The sequence below is a fragment of the Dufourea novaeangliae genome, unplaced genomic scaffold, assembly GCF_001272555.1.
Source record: "Dufourea novaeangliae isolate 0120121106 unplaced genomic scaffold, ASM127255v1 scaffold173, whole genome shotgun sequence".
In the NCBI taxonomy this organism is placed as follows: domain Eukaryota; kingdom Metazoa; phylum Arthropoda; class Insecta; order Hymenoptera; family Halictidae; genus Dufourea; species Dufourea novaeangliae.
The window spans coordinates 886,285-908,031 of record NW_015374048.1 but is presented as its reverse complement, the minus strand read 5'-3'; the positions used below and the strand labels follow the sequence as shown (position 1 = coordinate 908,031).

Here is a 21,747-nt window from a genome sequence, read left to right as displayed (position 1 = left end):
GGCGTAGTCCTTGGCAATTCACCACCGCGGCGGCGTTGCGTCTTTCTTTGCGAGCCACGAGTTGCTCGATTACGAGGGATCCGGTTTAAAAAAGAACAATCTTTTATTCCGCTTGAAGTCGCAAGCTGATAGGCTGAACCCCGGGATACACGGCTCGTACCGCCGGGCGATCCATCTATAATTTCGACTAACTATGTACACACGCTCGTGATCGCGTCCCATCGCAGGCAGTCAGGCGCGTGGACGCGTCGCAGCGGTCGTCCCGATGCGTTTATTGTACTTACAAAGGGCGATATAATGGCGCGCTCGCGCGCCTGCAGCGAACGGGACGCCTCTTATACATCCGCGGCAACTAGAGATCTATCGGATTACACGTTTAATCGTAATAATAATAGTAAGAATAATTAATCGATCAATTAGCCTAGAGTTCTTAATTACAATCGTATTGGCAGTGTTTTTTAGCTGGTGTGTGTAGGTGTGTCTACGTCCGTGTGTGTGTGTTCCAAGTTATCTCTCCCGCACACTCGACTACCTGTGTGTACGCTACAACCCTATCTCGGTCTTGTCTGTACACATTCAAACCCCGTGCATCCCTGTTCTAACTACACAACACGTCCATCGACACGTATTTTCAACCCCTTTCACTTCGCTTCTCTTAATTTACAAGTATTCTTTTTTTTTTATCCACTACATATATATGTGTACACGTGCGCAATCACATTCCACAATGTCAGAAGTATCCGGCGATACGAGAAATATATTTCTACGATCTCGGTCTATCTACATACATCTATCAAAATAGCGATTCGACACATTACGGTCTTCTCGCCGCGAGTCTTCCTCCATCTTCTTCTCCTCCTCCGTTACGTTCTCTTCATGTACATCCCCTAACCATTTTAGCGAACTCCATGGAAAATGTAACACAGCCATCGTGTTTTTATCCCCCTGTACAGAGTAACAGCACCCCGTTTACAAATAGTACAGCACAATGCATTCGCTCTCGCTGCCTAACGTCGGTCAAACTGAATCAGCTTCGTTTTCCGGATCTATGTTGTTTCAACGCAGGCATCTCCGACTAGTGGTGATTCGTTCAACGGCGCTCAAACGGTGTCACGCCTATGTTGTGGCATACAAAGTCTCGGTTCGTTTTCCAACGCGTTAAGGTTCCCCTCTTCTGTATCCAATCGAGCGAGTATAACGTTCACGCGGATACTTGGAACTGAGACCGTCTAAGTGAATCTTCGGTAACTTTATGAAACGACGAAAGATGATTGCTGTCGATGGTTAAAAACTGAATTTGGAGATTCCTGCTTCGGTGATGAGATCTCGTTGCCGACTCGAAAGATAAGAACGAGAGGGGTAAAATGGAAATAGAAAGAATTTCTCGATTTTTTGGTTCGCTACGCAGCGACAGGTTTGCATTATAACATGCTGCACGTAACCCCGGCATGATGATAAAAATAGGCGACTATGGAAGTAAGGCGAGACATCGGACACGCTTCGGGAGCGGGCCCGATCAGCGTATCACGAGAGAATGAATTCTTATTTTTCTTTGCTTTTACTCTCCATTTTGTACATCGTCCTTTTTCTCAAAAAGGTTAAACGGTTAAACCTCGATAGAAATCTCGTTGGCGTGCGAGTCGTCCGACTGTCGTTCTCCGTTAAACGTTCTTGCCGAGACTATTGCTATTATTTCGCTAAACAGTATCCGACGAGCTTAAATACGCTTCTTACGCCTGTCTTTAAACGATGTACTCTCCGTCTATCGTTATTTTTTCCTTGTCTGCCCCCTCGCTTTAATTCTCCTTGTTCCTCCTCTTCTTATCTTTCCCCTGTCGCACGACAATGGCCAGCAGACATTTCTACCGAGCTGAAGATCGAGGTAGATGCATCTCCTTCTGTAAGTTGGTCGAGGGTCGAGGATGAGTCGAAGAAATTGGCGTTTCACGCCTCCCTTCTTCGCCTCTTATTCTTTTAGCTTCTGTCACGGGGTACTTAAACAGGGCCCGGAAGCGCCAAGGGGCCGTTGCTAGATATTAATTGATTCCTAAGGCCACCAGAGTGATTATCTCCTTACAATCGTAAACTAACGTTTAACAGTTTGTTCGCTTTTCTTCTCCCCATTTTTTTTTCTTTTTTTTTATAGTTTCTTCGCGTACTCGTCGCGTAAAATCTCCGTCGTAGTGTTGCGTTATTGTTACTTTTTTTGTATTTTCTTTTTCATACCATATTAAATTCAACTTCGCCGTCTATCATTGGTCTTGCACGGCGATCAACGATATAAAACGTATCATCCACAGTGAGGCACTTTTGAGGCCCAAGCCCAGCTCTTCCGAGTCCGACGAGTGCCGGCACTGAAGAACCAGGCACTCGTGGCAGGAATCGACCCCAAACGTTTGGAGATATTTAGTATATATCGATAGGCAACAAGAATATTCTTTTCATCGCTATCCCACGACTACTATATATTTACCTAACGATCGATGGATTTAGGCTAAATAAATTAGAATGTATTTACTCCTCCTTTCGTCTCGGATGCTCTTCGCTACATCTTCGATGCTTGCCGTCGTTTATTCCTTCATCGATTTCGTTCCAACCCGATCCGTAACATGCGAACTCTTTGAAGCTCGTTACAGACTCTTATTCTCGTCCGTGTCTGATTTTTTCTCCAACATCGATTCTGTTCGTCTTGGGCTCGTCCGCTCTCTCCGATTGCTCGCGCCATTCGCTCCGCCCGTTTCTCTCCCTCTTTCTCTCAACACGGAACACGTCCAACTCTGGTTCTCCTCTAGACACGTTCGGGTTCCTGTTCCCTTGCCAGGCTCCTCCCTATACATACCAGGAAGCACAATCGTCCTGATACAGGACTCGTCCTTAATTCTGGCTTAGTCGTCGCTGCTTCGTCACGTTTGTCCTCGATCATCGCGATTGGCATTATCACGAGTTCTTGACCGGTTTCCGGCGCTGCTTCACCCGCGTCATCGACGGCGTGCCGCCGTTTATCGCCGAGTACAGGGCCAGGCTCACCTCTTCCGGATTTGCGGCCGCAACTTTGCGGATCTCTACGTTCTTCGTGCTCTGAACTTCGGACTCGAGTACCCACTCGTCTGGCTCGCTGATGAAAGAAATTTTTAATTCGACGTCAGAACGAATTTTAATCGACGAGAAAATCATATGTGCGAACAGATTCAGAGTACTTACATATCCGCAGGATACCACCGAAGCAATACTTTCGTCCTCCCATCCAATTCTACTCTTCGAGCTAATACCTGCAAACGCAAAAGGTTATTTTTAAGTATCTGTCTATATGCGCCCCTACGTACACACCTCGGATATTATATGACAGTTTTATCGATTTCACTTACTTGACTAGTTAGGGCCATTGAGTTTCCTGGTGTCTCGGCAAGACGACCTTGCGTTCTCGACTTCGCCAGTTCCAGTAACCTGTGCTGGAGACCTTCCATCACTCCCGAGTCAATGTAGTCGAACAGCCTCGCTACAATATACAGATAACATAACATAACAACTGCTCTGCAAGTTCCAGGGATCGATAAAAGCTTCACGATATAATACTTACCGGACCAAGGTTGTCGCCTATATCTGAGCCGTTTGCCGTTTCTTCTGACAAGCTTTCCACCGCTCTCGCAGCTCCGTCGAGCATTGTTGTTGCTGGTTTCAGGCTGATTGAAGTGCCCGTTCACGTGCCTTTCCAAAGCGGTCTGTAATCAAATTCGAATAGTCAACACCTCGATTTCTGGCACCTTCCAGGGAAAGTCTGTCCCGTTCGTCTGAAGGATAATTTCTCGGATCGATATGATTCAATTGTACCCAACGATAGACCGATGGTGATACAACACCGCAGAGATCAGACCGGCATTACAAATACCTCTAAAATACCGGTATTATTGTGATATTATGCTGTTACCTAAAGGGAAAGTGAATACTACGAATATCAGATAACATTTACACCGGTATAAGTGTATATCGGTATAGTACCTGTATAATATCGGTAAATATTGCACAGGAAGAAGGAATCATAAGTCAGTTCGAAAAAATAATAGACTGCGGTTATACGAGAATGTTACATTTTGAAAGATCTCAAGACCCTATAACTTGATTCTTGGAACGACTGAGTTTGTGAGCAATACTACGAAGAACACGCGGCGCCTAACGAGTAAAGTATGTACTTAATTGTATGAATATCGATATCGGTTTAAATTACGAATTTCGGCGCTTTACACAAGTTACGTCGAAATTATTTACCGTGAATTTTCGTAACAATATGTTACTTAAAATGCGAATGAAGGCCACAATCCCTATTCATCGATATTTTCAGTATGATGCATACATTTGTGTGTATAATCGGTAATTGTATGCATATTGATAAAGGGTAAACACGGAGCTAATTTAGAAATTCGTTGAAGTAATATTCGTCGTCGAAAGAAAGTAACAAAGCTCAACAGCATTTGCTGAATATCCGAACGCACATTACAAGAAAGGAAGCACCAAGTGCTCCAAGTACCAATGAAAATCATACCTACTATACGCAATGAAAATACAACCTCCGATACAGTTGAATTTCAATGCACAAATTAGAGCGACAAATGAAGAAAATGATAGAATCATTCGTTCCTGTTACAGATCCGAAGAATAGTTGGAGTACATTCCCTCAACTTCCTGATTTAAAATATAAGAAAAAGATTCTTGAATTTACTAATTCGAATAATTTCAGAATGCAAAGAACATTTTCTCCCTTAAGTATTCTTCTCTAAATTCTGAAAACCTCATACTTTTGAAACTATATTCCTCGCAGCAATACCGTACCGGTATATATTTCGGTATTCGTATCAGCATTGGCGTCAAATACCGGTAAAGTATGTTCGAAAATACCGATACTGAACGCAGAATACCAGTACAAAAAGGATTCACACCATTGCGGTTAAGTAGCAGTAATTTCAAAAGGAAATACCGGTATAATATACCGAAACCTTAAAATACATATATATGGGTATTGAATCTCTGTAACACCGATGAGTTTCGCTCTGTTTGTAATAGGGAAAAATTTAGGGATCGTTTCGAAGAAACGATGAGATTCCAACTCTGATCGTAATACAGAAAAATTTCGTGATCGTTTCGAAGAAACGAAGAGACACTGACTCTGATCGTAACGGGGAAAAATTTAGCGATCGTTTTGAAGAAACAAAAATACAAAATACCCAACAGACACCTTGACAGGATTATTGCGGGCGGACAGTTCTTTCAGCTGTCCCTGGAAAATGCCCGTCTTCCGAAGATCGAGGCAACCGACGAGTAATTGCTTCGACCATACGTCGACGGTTAAGACAAAAAACACTGTTCGAAGAACCTTCGTCGCAAGTCAGGAGACTGGTAGATCGAAGAAAGATATTCGAAAGATGAAATGTCCACCTATTGGCTCGGTTTCGTTCTTAACCGGCACAGAACTTCTTACATTTTCGGGACGCGAACCAGGGAATACGTCGCGTTTGCGAGAATTTTGGACATGGGAAATTACGTGAAATAATAATAAAAAAATAAATATTTCGGAGAAAATTGCTTTTCTCGTAATTCGCGGTGTGAAGGACCAGATTGATAAGACAATCGTTGCGTAATCCCTCGTTCAATCCCGTAATACATTACCGACCACCGTGTGAGCATCGAATGAACAATAAAAGAAACATCGTCATCTGGAACACTCATGCGTGCTCCTCGGACGTGCTTCATGGAAGGAAAGAGAAACGGATTAGTTCGTATCAGCTCCATGAGTTTGTAATCGGTAGACGAAGGAAGGTCCATAAGTGGTTGAAGAAATGACAGCTTGCTGAACCTTCAGCGTGGACGTTTTCGAAAGGGACCGTACACGATTCACGCGCACTAAGCAACTGTTTCTGCTTGGCACAGCTGCCGCACGGTAACTGAGAGACGACGCGGTACCTGAGAGCTGAATCTGCTGCCGCAGCCGTCGACGATGCACCGAAAGGGCTTGTTGCCGCCGTGGGATAACACGTGCCGTTCCAGCCATCTCCGCGAACAGGAACTCCTCCCTTGCACCTTGCACCCTTGCCACTGGCAGACAAAATTGTCACCGCCCGTTTGCGTGTTGATGTGTGCCGCCTGCAACAATATTTTTTTTATTAAACGTTGGGTTAAAGCGCGACTCGATCGCAAGTACCAACGGGGGCGGATGGTCGGTCGGCATCAGATGGAAGCCGTATCCGATAGGCGCACGGTAGCCACGGAGGTGTCGCGATATTGATTACGCGACAGAAACGACAAAAAAAAAATTGGGACTCGATATTTTATGTCCTGCCTGAAGCTTTGCAACAATGTAACACAGCGCTAGGAAACTCGATATCCCAGGTTCGTTATTCCGAGGAAACTATCGATGCCATAAAAGCGCGCGTTGTGCTGGTCGGATTCGATCTATCCGTCTAACGTCGCGTGAACGCGTGAAATCGAGAAATCCGCGAACATTTTTATTTTTCCCTCGCACCTGTAAGTGTTCTAGGAGCCATCCGCTGGATTCGAAGCTCTCCTCGCATTTGTCCCACCGACAGACTCCGCTGTCTGTCGTTTGTTGTCGGTCTTTCTCCGGTTTTCGGGCTGGAAATCGTATGGTGGTCGGGGCAGAGAGTATCGGCGACAACGGTGGTTTCGACTCGCTGCTCCTCGAGTCCTCTTCCTCTTCCTCGTCTTCGTCGGCGGGGCTCGCCTGGGTGACCTTGGTCTGGGTGTCCTCCGGTACCGACAGCCTCGACAGCGGATCCTGGATGCTCTGCGACCTCAACGAGCCCAAGATGTTTCCGCAGCCGTTCGTCAGGTTGTTGTTCTCGTTCACGTGCGGCTTCGAGAGGATGCAGCCCTTGAAGTCGAGGGTGGTCGTCTCGGTGGTCACGGCAGCAGCCGGCGTCAAGGGCGGCGAAACGTTTTTCGCGTTCGAGCCGATCTCGGACGTTAACCTAGATCGTAGTAGCGAGTGTCGTTAGAGATTGCGTCTCGTTGACTGTTACAATACTCTCCCCTCTCGGTTGCCAGAATCCTCAGGAGAAGTAACAATCACCATTACCATGAATATTAAAAAACGTCTAATTGACTTATGAATCGAAAGACCAAACTTAGGCGTTCCGTACCTGGAGAGACGAAGATTCAACAGATATGGGCGGATAAGTATCGGATATCGCAACGAGCTGGACGAACAGACGGTTAAAGTATCGCTAATCGACATCCCTCATTGAACGACTACCTACCTGAGAGACGAGATCTTGCAGCTCGGTATGTTTTTTAGCACGTCGTTAGAGATGGGTAGACTGGGCACCGGCTTAGGAAACTTCTTGTCCATCTTACCATTGACCCTAGGCACTATTACCGGCAGTGATTTCTCAGTAGGCGGTGGGGACATCGTCATGGTTCTCACTTCCCAGTCGTTGGTCGAGGTGGTATTCCGGCCGTTCGGCAAAACGGTACCCAGGTACTTTGCCAGTCCACCCTTGTTCCTCTGCACCGTGGGTGGCCTCCTGAACTCCGACGAACTCTTCGCAACTAAAACCGACATCGTCTCGCTGTTCTTCTTCGCCTGCAGGGATAAAATAGAAAACGTTGGTAACCAGAAGCCAGTCGGTCGTCTCGATCTATCGCTACGACAGCGCGCGAACGGGATACGTTACCTTGGGTTGCTGAGGTTTGATTTGAGTTTTGAAATACTCGGTGATCTTCCCCTGGGACTCGTGATGATGATGAACGACGTTCGGTTTGCCGTTGTTGATTTTGCTAGTGCCCCTGAAAGTTGGGTCCGCGGCCCCGGACCTCGGGACGGCGCCAGCCTCGGGCTCGCCTTTGAGCCTCTTGTAGGTCGAGCAGGCGGTGGCCGCCAGCGGCGGGGTCCAGGGCCACTGGGGCCTGGTACTGATCTGCGAGGACGGCGCCAGCTTGGGTAGGGACGGAAGTGGACTGGCGGACGCGCCACGTATCGCTACCCCTTCGTCGCTGCTCGTGCTACACGGAGAACCCGGCTCCGTGATGTCGCTGGTACCGCTACTGCTGCACTCCCCACAGGATACGGCGACGCCACTGAAAAACGATTTCAACCGCATTAGACGAATCCATTCGTGTTCTCGAGCATCTTGCATAACGCGAAGGTCTCGATTAATCGGTAGTACAAGTCTTGAGAAGGTTCGGTGACACTTGGGAAATTACAAACGACGTCTCGAAGGCCGAAAACGTTTCGAAACGTAACGACAATTCCCTTCGATGTGTCGGCGTGAACTAATCTGTTCGAGTCTGTTTCCCTTCCAACCCCTAAGAAGACGATATCGCACCTCCATGTTTTCGTTGCGAAATGCGGCAATTGATCCAGTTTACTGTAAGAAATGGGTAGGGGATACGTTTTTCCGCCGAATCGATACTTTTTTTCGCTGTGTATAAGAACCGCGGGACTCCCTAAGGCGATCTGGCACGGAAAAATTACTCCGAACGATGGATCGAGTTCTGGCAGAATCCTCGCAAGAAATCTAGACGCGTCGAGAAAACGGTAGGCGTCCAAGGTGGTAAATGAAACGAGGCACGCTGATATCTTGGGTGTCCCACCCCCGAGGGGAGGCGGCAACAAAAGTTAGTTATCTCGAAACCGGTGGTCCAGGAATCGCGAACGTGCGACCTGGAACGAACCGGTCGGGAAGGGGCAGAAACGGCCACGAGGAAATTGCACGCTTACCGAGTAATGATATTACCCAGCAGCGCAAACCTAATTACAGGGTCAGACATTGGCAATTGGCCCGTCGTTTCGGGAGGCCTGCAGTGCCACGAGCCTGTCGTGCTCGTTCATCCTCGGTGATTTGCAAGTAACGCGAATACGAAGGAAAAAGGGGGGAGAAAAAGATTGCGGGAACGCCGAGAAATAACGGCCGACCGAGACGCGTGACATGCTCGAAACAACGGCTGCTTTTAATTTACGATTTCCAAGAAAGAGTCGAACATCAAAGATCCCGTACGATAAAAGGAAAATATATTCGCCTGCGAACGTTTCGCGGAATAGTTCGGATCCCTGTTCCATTTTCGTTTCGCATCGATTCTCGAGAGGTACGCGACGCCGTTGCGGGGAGGATCGCAAGCGAATTCCTGATTAGTTCGCGAAACGGAAAACTTTCTTAGTCAAGACGCGCGCGCACACATGCGTTACGCGAGAACGTATCGTATGGCGGCAGTTCCCGTTTCGTCGACGGGAAAAAGAAACACCGGCTGAAATGGGATTCATTCGCTCGCTCGCGCGCCTTTGGCACGACGGGATCGGATTCACGCGAGCACGCGGTATGTATCGGTGTTTCTGCGGCCGCGGGTAAATATTATCTCGCCTTCGATGGCAATAAATACCCCACGTGGCCGCGACTTTGAACGTTCTAGGTTTCAACGCGGTTAATTAATATGTACGTCGATCGTGTGCCGTTTACGAGATTACACGACGATCGGTGGTTGTTCGTTCGTACAAATTTAGACGTACCGTGAAAAGTTCAACATCGACACGCGTGATATTCCTTACGATATTTAAACAAACTTGCATAATTTTTCAATCGTTCGCTCGCAAGTAGTAACCGTATCGATAGAGCGTTTGATAGTAAACTGGCGACAGTATGTATACTTCGACCGTTTTACTCCGATCGGATCGTACGAGTTGCCAGCGTGCATCGATCAGCCTGAAAAGAGCCTGTTGTGACTTGTAAACGGTCCAATAAGTAGACGAGTCCGAGACAAAGTGGGAATTCGACAAAGAACCGTGCGTGGCGCGTACGAATCGCAGTTAACGTTTATTTTCATATCGGGTGACGGCGTGGCAGGCGAATGTTGACGCGAACACGGTAGAATCTTGAAAAACTGACGGAAAGGTGTCGTCGTAAATTCTCGCGTAACGATCTTCGCGGGACAGATGGTTGTGCAGCGGGAAAAGAAGAGCAGAGCAGAGAGAAACGGAAGGAGGACGGTTGCGCGCTCGATGGTTTTCGCGGCCGAAGATATTTTCGGAGGCGTATATTCGCGTGCGTCGGCCTCCGACGTCACGGACGAAAGAAAGACACTGACCTTTCCACATTACGATTCCTTTCCGACATTGCGTTTACGCAACGACGCACACTCCGCCGGTCGAGGATCGAGGGCCCGAGCCGAGAGAAAGAGCGAGACGGCCGCAGACGGCCGGCCGTTCATTAAACCCCGGCCGGCTGAATGACGGTCATTGTGCCATGAAATTCCTCTTTTTATCGATCCTCGAATCTCTTTCGGGCCGAGCGAGCCCGGTTACACGACAAAGCCCTCGCATCGATCCGTGATCGCCCGGTCTACCTGGATCCGCGCCGACCCTCCCCCGCTCTGCGCGTTCTTCGATCCCCTCGTTTCCGTTGAAAATCTAATTCCCTCCCCCCTCGCCAGGCAAAAGTTTGCGCTACGTAACGCGAGAACTGTCTAAATATTTCGTCTGCCGACGAACGATAAGCTCGTCGGAACGACGACTCGCGTTGCAAACGACGGGGAGAAGGAAAAGGAAATAAAGAGGGGGGCGATCGAGAGCGAGAGCATAGATTACGAGCATGCGTTTCGTACTAGGGATATTCGATGCCGATTCAATTCTTCGGAAGGTCGATTCTCTTTGGTAACACGTATATACCAACGGCCAACGGTATGAGATCGGGACTGATAATTAAAAAAAATATGAAAATATTATTATATAGATTGGATTAAGGTAACGCGTTAAAACTGATGGTAACTGATTTGTGTACGTTACTGATTCCATAAGTTTTAATTTATCGCAACAGAGTAATGAGTTACTGGTCCATCAATCGTGAACTCTGGTCCCACACTTTTGGAAGCATACGACAGTGACGTATTATCCAAGAAGAATCGATCTTTCGAAGAACCGAATCGGAATCGAATATCCCTATTTCATACGCATCAAAGTGTCACTTTTACACGCGGAACAAATTGTCGAATAATGCATTGCGTTTCCAACAATCGAAAAAAAATTTCAACACACATATATAATACGACATCAAGCTTCGGTACGATAGTCTCTAAAAAAGGTAAAAGCGAGGAATGGTGCGACAGTTCCTCGTCGTTTTTCCGGACGCGTCGGAATAGCGTGAAGCTCCGATCGAGGGATCCACACGCGATAGGATCGCGAGGCCAAGTTCCTGCGGATCACGCTACGTCGATTACATTGTCCTTGCAGGTGGCTCCTCCGCTCGGTGGTGCACCAAGGCTTCGACGATGCTCGCACACGTCCACGCTTCTATCGAGTACTGCAAACCCTTCCCTTTCTTTCTCTCTCTCTCCTCTTCCCTATCTACTCTCTTCTTTTATTTTCCCCGTACCGTTTCGCCAACGCTATCGTGCTTCCCTCTTCCTCCGTTCGCCGCCTTTCTCCGTCGCACTTTTACGTACTATTTACCACCGGAACCCCGAGCGCGCGTTTCACTCTCGGAATCTCTTGTCTAGTTCACTGTCGCTCGTTCCCGCGCCCATCTCTCCTCCTCCTTTCGATTTTTCCATTCCCGCGGGAGTTTTGTCGGCGTTCGGGAACCAATCCCCGGGACGAAAACGCGAAAAACACACGGCTGCTCCGTTCTCCGACACCTCGTCGACCTCTCGATCTTTTCTTCGTCGCATTTAGAACAGGACAACGGAGCCAGTCACGCCGCCAGTGTGCAAACACCGTCGCGAATACGCGTTCGCGGTTTTATTCGTGACCGTTGTTCTCGAAAAAGTAATAATACCCGCGAGTCTTTCAACGTGACTTCCACCGACAAAGGAATACACCGGATAAACCCAGCCCAAAGTCCTCGAATTAAAGTTACGTCCCTTTGAAGTAACGATCGACAATGACAACCTTTCGTCCGTTCCAATCTAATGAGTTTGTTCGAAACAGTTATGAGCAACGGATAGCTAATCGGTTAATTGAATTACACGAGTGGCCTTTTTATTCCGACTTCGTTCTCTCTTATCAGCGAATTTTTCTGCCATTCTGCCATTTTTTTCTTCCCTTTTATTCTTCCAGTCCAACAAACAGTCCGCTTCTCTCGTCCTTCGCTACACATCCCCCTGTTTAGCCTCTCTCTCTTCTCTTCTTAATTCCCTGTGTCGTGGACCCTCACACGCTCGTCTCGTCTGGTCGCAGAGGCCCTCGTCTCGCTCCCTTTCGCAGCAGGGATCGCTGCATCCCTCTCTATTCGGGCCCCTCGCATCTCTTCGAATCTCGAATTCTATCTCCTGTTCTCCATCGTGGCTACCATCCTCGTCGCTCGAGTCTCTTAGAATTCCGTTCCAGCTCTGTCCTCTCGCTCGCCGGGAAATCTATCCTTCTTATTCCTACGTCCTTCGCTCTTGCCCTTTCTCGATCTCTCCTCTCTTTTTCCCCCTACGCTCGCTGTTTTCCTCAGGTCATATTTTCTTGCTCCGTCACTCCGCTTCCCCTGGTTCCCCCGTTTTCCTCTCTCGCTATTCGCTCTCCCTGGTCTACACTCTCGCCCGTCTCTTTCTCCGCACGACCGTCCTCCTCTGGCGTCCACTTCTCTCACTCTCTCCCCCTTTCTCTCTCGTCGAACCTCCTGTGCTTCCCTCTTCGTCCCGCGGAACCGCTATCCTCTGTCTATCCTCTCGCCGGTGCGGCGTTCCCCGTCTTTATCAACGGGCCATGAGCTTCGAAGCGCGGACTAGCGATGGGAATGACGCCCTCGCACGCGTTATCGACCTTTCTCGATCCTCGATTATTTTCGCGAGGGTGGAATTGATTACGAAGTTCGTAGAGTATGCGAACAAAGGGTCTGCACGCGACCACTCTTCTGGAATAATTTTATAGATTCTCAAGGCGTGTCCCTGTTTCTTTTGCTATGCTGACTCGTTTAAAAATGCATTACCATTGCAGCGACAAGCCCCAAATCATTGTATAATTATATAGTTACCATATAATGGAAAACAGCAGGCATCAGAAGAGTATCATTTGCATTTTCAATGTAGGTGCCCCTTCTCTTTTTTCTTATGTTTCGAATGTTGTACGTATCAGTCCCATCGCTAGTCACGCATACGCTGTCTCTTTCTATCTCCATCGGGAAAACGACGTTCGCGCGTGTATCGCCCTCTCCGTCGTTGTCGGGGACTTCCTCGTCGAACGCACGCCAGCGGAAATGCATGCTCACCTAAATACCTCGAGTTATATTCACAGCTAGAACCAACTGCCGCAAACGGTAGACAACGAGGGACAGCCGCGAGCATGATCCCTCGGATCGTAAGCTTCTTCGAAGCCGAACGTTTCGGTTCTAAATTCGATCTATCGCGTTTCGATGATCTCTTCTTTGTTCTGGACATCTTTTAACGAAGCGAACCAAAAAATTTTAGAAAGAACAGGTATACCGTTTATCGTGAAAAAACTTCGGCTAAAATTTCAAGAGGAAGATGATGCGAATCGATACAATTCTTGCCACGCCACCATCTTCATCCCCCCACCCCCATTTTTCTAACACAACCAGCTAACATCCAGGAAGCAGATGTCGCGTTTTCGGCTTTCACCGAAAGACGACTTGTATTATTCACGGATTGAACGACTGTATCTTCGCCGCGAAATCCTTTGTTCCCAGCAAAGGTCAACCCCCAGGGTTACCGTCGTCGGCCATCTTGACAGACACCCCCGCCGTACGGCAATTCCTTCTTTGTTCCGAAAAAGGCGACGGAACCGCCCATAGCATCGGTCGATTCCCATCAATTCCCTTAAGTTTTTCATGCAACCCTCGAGCCCCCCGGTAATCCTGGCTGGATTTGGGCAGACATCCGGGAAAGCCTTGGAGTCACTCCCAGGAACGAGATCCGATTTTTCGGGAAGAACGACTTTTCGCGGGTCCTCGGCTAAAAACGAAAGTCGGGGTAATTCTTTACCGTCGAGTTTCGTCGTTACGAGGAGAATACGTACGGCATCCAACGAGAGCTCGATGCACGAAGCAGCGACTGTAGAGGGTGGTGGACGCTCGATGGCCGTCACGGCGGCGTTGCATAACTGACCTACGCCCAATCCGGTGATCCTTGGCATGGTCACGCAAACGCGCGCTCGCAATACCGACGCACACGCACAACAGTCTTCCTTCGTGCCTCTTCCGTCGAATAGCGCCGCGAAATCATGGAAGGGTGATGGTCTCGAATTCGAAAAGGGCTCCTTCCGTCCTTCCCGGGCAAAAAATTCCTCCGGGAAGATAAGCCCGAAAGAAATGAAAGATAACGAAACTCGTATCAAAATTTATGAAGCGACTGTTGACCTCGGGGTTATGTACCACTTGGATTCTTTTCGCCTCGGAGGAAGGCGATGCGCGGTGGTAAGAGGGGTCGCCTCGACCGACACCCCTTTCGCCGAGTTGTTACGCGACGAGAGGGGCTGCGAACCATAATCCATCTGGAAGCTATTACAACGAAGCTTCTTTGGGTATCGCTGCACGGAAAAAACTTCTCGAGGGCCGAAGATTCGCCGGGGGAGAAATTAATACTCGAGGACCGACGAGCGTTAAGAAACTTTCGACGGTCCCCAACCCGGTCGCGATTCGTCGAATCGATTTAGTTCGAGAGCAATTAATCCTGAGAATTTCCGTATCTTCCACTTCAGAGTATTTTTGTAAATCTTTTAATACTTTCTGAGATGTTTGTAATAAAATATATTTAAAAAAATTTCGTGTCAAGGGCCTACTTCATTTTTTTTTCGAACGATGCAAATGGATTAACGAATATATAGTGGACGTACTTAACGAAGTAACAATTCGTGTGATATTGGACGTTTGTAACGAGAATAGAGCCAGACCAATTTTGAATCGGCGATGTTTGAATGCCGGTTCAACAGCTGGCCGCCTCGAAAACAATCCCTCGTCCGTGGAGGGTAATTCGACCGTCATTATTGCAACCGATAAACAACGATCCTGGCATTCAACGAGGATCCAGACCGATTCCTCTCGGGGCGGTATATGCCTCGAGTGGACGGTGCTCGAGCGAATATATTTAAACGGTTCGCTAGAATAATATCCAGCGAGGGCTCGAGAGTCGAACTCGATCGCTGAAAAGAACGTGCTTGCCCTTTGAATCGTTCTTGAATCGGTCGTCGAGTCCCTGCCCTCTGACGGGAGAACACGGAGTCGAATTGCTGTCTACCCGCTCTCGTGGGAAATGCACGGAGGGTAGACGAACTTGGTTCGAAGGCTCGGGTCAAATGCCCTTTTGGACCACAGTCCGCGATAAGAACTCGCGTTCGAGCGGGTCGACGAACCAAATCGAAGATAAATCCCAATTTAATTTACGTCAACTGTAGGTGATCTTTCTTCTCGATTATTCGTAATGTCACTTATTGAGCATTGTTTTTTATACATAAATGTTACAGAACCTGAAGGTTGGCACTTACTTGATGTCACCTTCGCTCGCTCATACTCTTTCGTACCTCTTGTCCTCTTACTTTTCTATCGCGTTATTTTGGTATCATTTTATCGCGTCATAAAGTCTACATGTATAATCAGTGTTTCATTCTCTGTCGAAATTTCCGGACCACTTCTAAACGATCAGAAACAACGCAGAGCCTCGCCGACAAGTGTTTCGGAAGAGTCGAGCTTCCAGGAAAGCGTTTCGGCAGTTTACACCGGCGGTTCAGCGAAAAACGCAGTCTGTCGTGAATCTTCCGCGACGCAAAGTCTCGTAAATCCTCGCGCGAGTTGGAGTTTAAACATTTTTCGGAGCAACAATTCGCGATGCCCACCTATTCGTTCAATCGCCAGTGAGCACAAAACCTTCGCGACGAATCACGACAGCGACTCGAAGAAAACTATGACGTAGGAATCGAAGTGACCAATTGTTTTCGAGAAGGGCGTCTAGATTTGACTAAACGATTAGGGGAAGTTCCTTTCGTGCCAACCTTTACGTTCGTTCTGGACTTTACGTAATTATTCATAGTGTGACGTATAACCGTATTTTCCGAATTCGATGCTACACAATAGTGTCGCCCTCCAGTCGTAGTTGTGTAATTTATAACAGTTAATTAAGTTGCTCCGAGGACGGTAACGATTCAATTAAACTTGTTTATTTAATCAGGTTTGCATGGTCCAACAGAATGTTCTTGTACGTGTCCTAATACGTACGTACAGGTGGATATATTCTCGACAATTGCCACTCCTAACATTATACCGCAGACTTTGTTACACTTACTAAATCACAATATATAGAAGGTAAATTAAATTAGTACACCGCAAACAGCAAGATTTAGCAAGACACATTTACGCCGGCATTAAACCTAATCCAGAGGAATCTAATCGAGCGAAAGAGACTGCTTGCTTAAATTTCGGTAAAAGACCGTTTCTACAAATACCCATGGCTCGTTAAAGTTCTCGAGACATACGCGAAGATCAGGTGATTCGAGTGGACGATCCGAACCCTGTTCCCGTCCCTCTCAGGATTTCGTACGCCGCCGTACAAAAGGCTCCTATCGTTTCGAGAGAGTTAAACGCGGGGCGAACAAGAAGGAAGCGAGAGCAGAGAGGGTTGCTCCGCCATCCCTTCCACCCTTCTGCTAAAACCTGGTCATTAAAAGGTCAAAGGCTCGCGTATCAGAACGAACAAAAACGGCGAAGAGAACGGAAAGTATTTCCAACTTACTTACACTCGAAGTACCCTTTAGAGGCCCGTCACAAAGAGTTCCGAGAGTCTCCGCGAAACAAAGTTTACGTCCTACTCGTTACGAGGCGTTGACACGCAACAATGAGGGTGTTTCTTAATACACACGCGGGGAAAAAAAGGTGGTGGCGAGCAAGAACACACGAGTCCGAAACGCTCGCGTTTCCACCGTTCACGCTCCCTTTTACGCGCCGAGCAAACCCCCGAATCGAGCGTTTCCATTTCGCGTTTATAACCACAGGGCCCGGCTGACGACCCGACTTTTTTCCCTCTCGCAAAAGAAACCGCGCACCGCGTGGATTCACGATCGACCAGTTTCGATCAACGGAGCTCTGTGCTCGGCTTCTCGTTGCCTCCAGGTTTCGCACGGCCACCGCAGCGTCTTTCAACGCGATTTTACGATTATGTCGGCTAATTACGCTGCCCCCGCGCTCCCGGCACGGCAACGCGACCGGTGAAACGATAAATGGCCGCTGGAAGAAACGGAGCGACCAGGAGGAGAGACGACGGGAAACGTGGAGAACGAACGATTATCATCGTAGAGAGGGAGCGGCGCGTCCGAAGTCACGATTTAATTGGTTCAACTAATTTCGCACCGCCCATGAATTCGCAGATCGTTATCGAGTACCTCTTTATGTCGCGTACAAACATTCTCCTTACTACAAAACGAGAAAAAAAACGATGTATCGATACACCTGCCATCGGGTGCCTAATTACTATCGATGTTAATCGATGCATCAGTAGTAAAACATCGATAATTTTTTTTTTTAATTTGTTTACAATCTGAGCGATTTCAATGAATTTCGTCTAAATTTTCATTTTAGAGCATGGTTTGTTCGATATGTTATTTTCCATAAGCCAGTATTTATATATCGGGCAAATTATTTAAAAATATCAATTTATTTAACATCGTTCCCGACAAACGATATCTTCGTTGAGTAACTGTCAAAGCAAGTGTTGAAATATGTTCATTAAATAATCTCTGACTTCGAATTTTTTGAATTTATGTCAATTTCGAATCTCATTCCTCTCGCTATTTACATTCAGTTTGATTCAAAGTTCATGCTACGCGGTGTACACAATAGATTCGAATGAGAAAAACATAGAAAAAAACATCGATGGTTTCGATGTTACCGATCTTCAAACATCAGTGATAATACAGAATAATGTTTTCATAATATCGATACATCCTTCCCACCATTTCTAGTTATACGCCACCAAACGCTCGCAACGCCACCGCGTAATATTAGTTCGGAGAGGTCGTCGACACAACACAGATTATACTTCCCGCTTCGTGCTTACTTTCGCCATCGTTTCGGTGTTACGTCGCCCGCGAAGCGGTCCAGATTTAGTGATCTCTAAATTAACCGCGGCTCCCCCGAGGCGAACGCCGGCACTTCGCGAGAAACAATCGGCACGCGATAGATTCGCTCGCTGGTTCAAGGGTTTTTCGTCGATGTCCAACGGAATTATTTCGGTCCGAACTGCAACAAACTTTGTCGGTGCTCTCGGGATCGAGGGATCGCTCTCGGAAATTGTTGGGAAGTTTGAACGCCCCGCCGAAACTGGACCAAGTAGTAGTTCACGTACCCGTACGCGTCAGACACGCACGGTGAAAAAGGATTAGGAAGTTTGGGGTTCGAATTAACGTTAACAGAAGCAACAGTTCCAGATCTGGCTGCGGGAAGGTTAGCAGTGGCGAGGATGAGCCTGCCCTTGTAGCGCGACTAGCTACGCGATGCACCGCCGCGCATTTAATTAGACCTCCGTTTGTAATTGGCCGGGGTTTGCGCAATGCGTTACCACTGCTTAGCGACGACCCCGAATAACTTGCTTACGTTCCGGAACACGAAAGAGGTCTCGAAGAACAAAGACGGTGCAAGCTGTGAAAAACAATGCTGTCAGTTTCGATCTGGCCGGACAGCGAGTCGTTTAACGGTTCGCTGACAATTTGTTCGATGATATCGTCGGGAGGAAAGGTTAAGATCGAAAAGTACCGAGAGAAAGTCTCAAGATCTCTCGAATCGCGGATCGGGTCTCGCTGCCACGATTCACCGAGGTTATCGGTGACAATTCGAGCCGAGAAAGAAATTCTTCTCTCTCCGCGATCGATTCTGTTTCGGTTCCGTTGGATCGCGCGACACGATCGAGGCTATCGTTAACCGCATCGACATCTGCATCAGCGACGTCGTCCGTGCATACGGATCGGCTACGAGTACTTGGTATTCGGCCCGATCCTCCAGCCTTAGCCGTACACCTCGACACACTCCTCTCCGTCTTCCTATACTTAGAACCGAGCCTCCGACTCTTCCTCTCGTTCCTCTTGTTCCACCCTCGACCGACTCCACCTCTCGTCCCGACGACGAGCCGCGCGAATTCATTTCCTTTTGCCCCGTTGAAAGGAACTGGCCCGACTTTCGGGAACAAGAAATCCCCCACCGCCGCGGAATGAAACGCTCGATTCGCTCTCTCCGGATTCTCCCTTCTTTTTTTTTCCTACCCCCAAATATACCAGCGCGTGTCCCTCCTCCTCCTCCTCTAACCGTGCCGATCCTTCGAACAAAGGCGCACATTTTTCCCGAAATAATGCGCTCCTCTTTGATTCCGCCAGACACTCGACTCGCTTCGAGACATCCTCGATTCAAACGAGACACGACTGTTCGCAAAGAGCCGCGGCAACCCTTTCCCTCCCCCCACCCCTTTATCCTCGAGGAACAATCGACGCGATCAATTAATTCGCCAAGATGAGAGAGCAATCGTGCCTCGAGCATCGACCGTAAATGTTCTCGGTTCCCTTTATTGCCCGCGCGACTCGTCTCTTCGTGTATTTTTTCGTTATTTATTCATGCGCGAGCGTAAACCCCTTCTCGTCGGTCGCAATTGGCGACCGGCGCCAAGACAGAGGAACGAATGGCAAAAAGAAGCGGTCGCGAGAGGTATTGGCTCGCGAAACGCGATTGCGATAAACGATCGTAACGAATGGCTCTCGTGCGAGCCAATGGAACGAACCGAACCGATACGACGCGACGTTTGGCCTTATAACATTCGAAACGGGAGAGGGATCGCTTTTATCTGATTGACGTGCTGTACACCTCATTTCTTTCGGTTATCTGCTATACATCTAGTTGTCGTCGAATGTAATGCATTATTCATTTTCGACATTCCTCGGCTTAACGTCTTATTGGCGGATTGCGTTTCTTGCATCGAACTGAGAAAAACCGTCTATTTTGGATAAACAATTCGTTTTGTGCCAATTTCAGTGGTATTCGTCCTCGTTCTTCAACACCTTCCATTATTTTTAGAGAAAAAGGGACGGGTAAATGATATGAATTTACGGTTATACAACTAATAATGCATTCAGCAAGATCATGGATTACTTATTGCCGAGCCGTCAACCAACAACAAGAACGCACAACGAAAGGCTTCAGACGAGAATTTGTAACCTTTTTCTACTCATTTATACCGCCGCGCCGGGTATTAAGTGGATGTAGTCGACGGATTGCCGCGCGATGTAGAAAGCGTGAAAATCGTTCAGACTCGAAAATCAGAAATTAGTAGCGCGAAGTTAGCAATGCTGCAGTTTGCTCGGAACTCTTTTTGACCGACCGCCGTGCCAACTTGAAACCGTAATCCCTCCATGAGAAACGATGCACCGCGATGTCGACGACATACGTCATAATTCTAAGCGAAGGCTCTTGTCGCGATGCCAAGCTGTAACAGGACGTCCGTGAAATATTTTAACGCGTTCGTTCGCTCCGGGTCGAACGAGAAGACGCGAGGGAAAAAGAAGAGGGTCGAACACACCACCGTCCCGGCATCCCCCTCGTCGCGATCGTTCTCCGACGGGGAAACCTTGAAATTCGAAACTCCATTCTTATCTGGCTCCCTCGGTTTTTTTTCTTCCTCTTTTCCCGATAATAGATCGTGGGACTTAATCCAATATATGGGTGACCCTTGACACGAACCCCGTCGATCCGCTTTCGCCTCCGAAGGGAAATCGCCCGGGGCTCCTGGAACCAGCGACTCTCAATTTGTCCAACCGATGCCACGTCGTATTTAACATCTTCTAATCTCCCCTTGGTGTTACTTGAACCTACCGCTTCGGCACGAAAATATGGCACATTCAGGTCCTTTTACGTCTTCGACCTGATCCGCGGTAACACCTCACACGACTGTCCTAATGCTCATCTTACCGATCTTCAGACCCTTCTTTCTGTTCCGAACCATCGCGCATCTAAATTCGAATCTTCCTTTTCTTACGTAACCTCTCACTGAATCTCTTCTTTTCGTTCCTACATTTTCCTCCAAATTCTGTGGTTCCTTTTTATACGCAGAGCCTCGCTATTTCAACCTATTACCTCGAAAGAGGAATGTTCAACATAAGCCTGTACATTGTCCCTCACTCTGTCATCGTTCGTTCTTACATATGTATACTCTGCCTTCAATATTTCATATAAAGCTATTCCAACAAAAACACTATTAAGTGAGTGGGTACTGTACAAGTCGATTACTGTCCGAAGGAAGGGACAGAAACTTTGCTCTTAAAATATCATATTATCCCGTAATGTAATGTAATAGGGACCTTAACAAAAAAAAAACAGAACAATTCAGCGTCTTTCCATGACAAAATTAGAGATAATAATAATCGAAGCAAAAAACACGAGAAGACAAAAGATTCGAGAGATCCTATTGTCTCACCATTCTTGAAATATTTCTCGCACAAATTTAAGAATCTCTTGACTAAAACATCCCCACTCATCCTTCGTAATACACGAACAAAGGGGTACGAGGAGAAGAATACAAAGCGGAAAAAAAAATGAAACAGTTTGGCAAGAAATCGAAGGCCGTGAGTGCGAAATCAGTTTCACCATCGCATGTATCTCTTAATAATCCCCGAGCAGTTACGTATCTCACGAGGAATCGACCGAGGACGTATCGATCAGGAAATTACCGTAACGAGCCTTATCTTAATGTCGTAATTTTACGGTGAATTTCAATCATATTTATCGCCGGCGTATCGTGATTATTACCGTCGCTTATTACCGCGCTCTAAACCCGTTTTTATCA

At 47.6% G+C, this 21,747-nt stretch overlaps 1 protein-coding gene across 1 annotated transcript in view; it reads right to left on the bottom strand.

Annotated features, from left to right (window-relative positions):
- Positions 1-331: 331 nt before the first annotated feature.
- Positions 332-21,747, bottom strand: part of LOC107189856 — a 145,358-nt gene continuing 123,942 nt past the window's right edge. Inside the window, exons 2-9 of the mRNA XM_015578534.1 lie at positions 7,683-8,085; positions 7,266-7,591; positions 6,512-6,977; positions 5,953-6,132; positions 3,578-3,719; positions 3,366-3,496; positions 3,202-3,269; positions 332-3,115 (exon numbers count right to left, since the gene is read on the bottom strand). Of these exons, the coding sequence (XP_015434020.1) occupies positions 2,938-3,115; positions 3,202-3,269; positions 3,366-3,496; positions 3,578-3,719; positions 5,953-6,132; positions 6,512-6,977; positions 7,266-7,591; positions 7,683-8,085 (1,894 nt within the window). The 3' untranslated portion in view covers positions 332-2,937. The remainder of the gene's footprint in view (positions 3,116-3,201; positions 3,270-3,365; positions 3,497-3,577; positions 3,720-5,952; positions 6,133-6,511; positions 6,978-7,265; positions 7,592-7,682; positions 8,086-21,747) is intronic.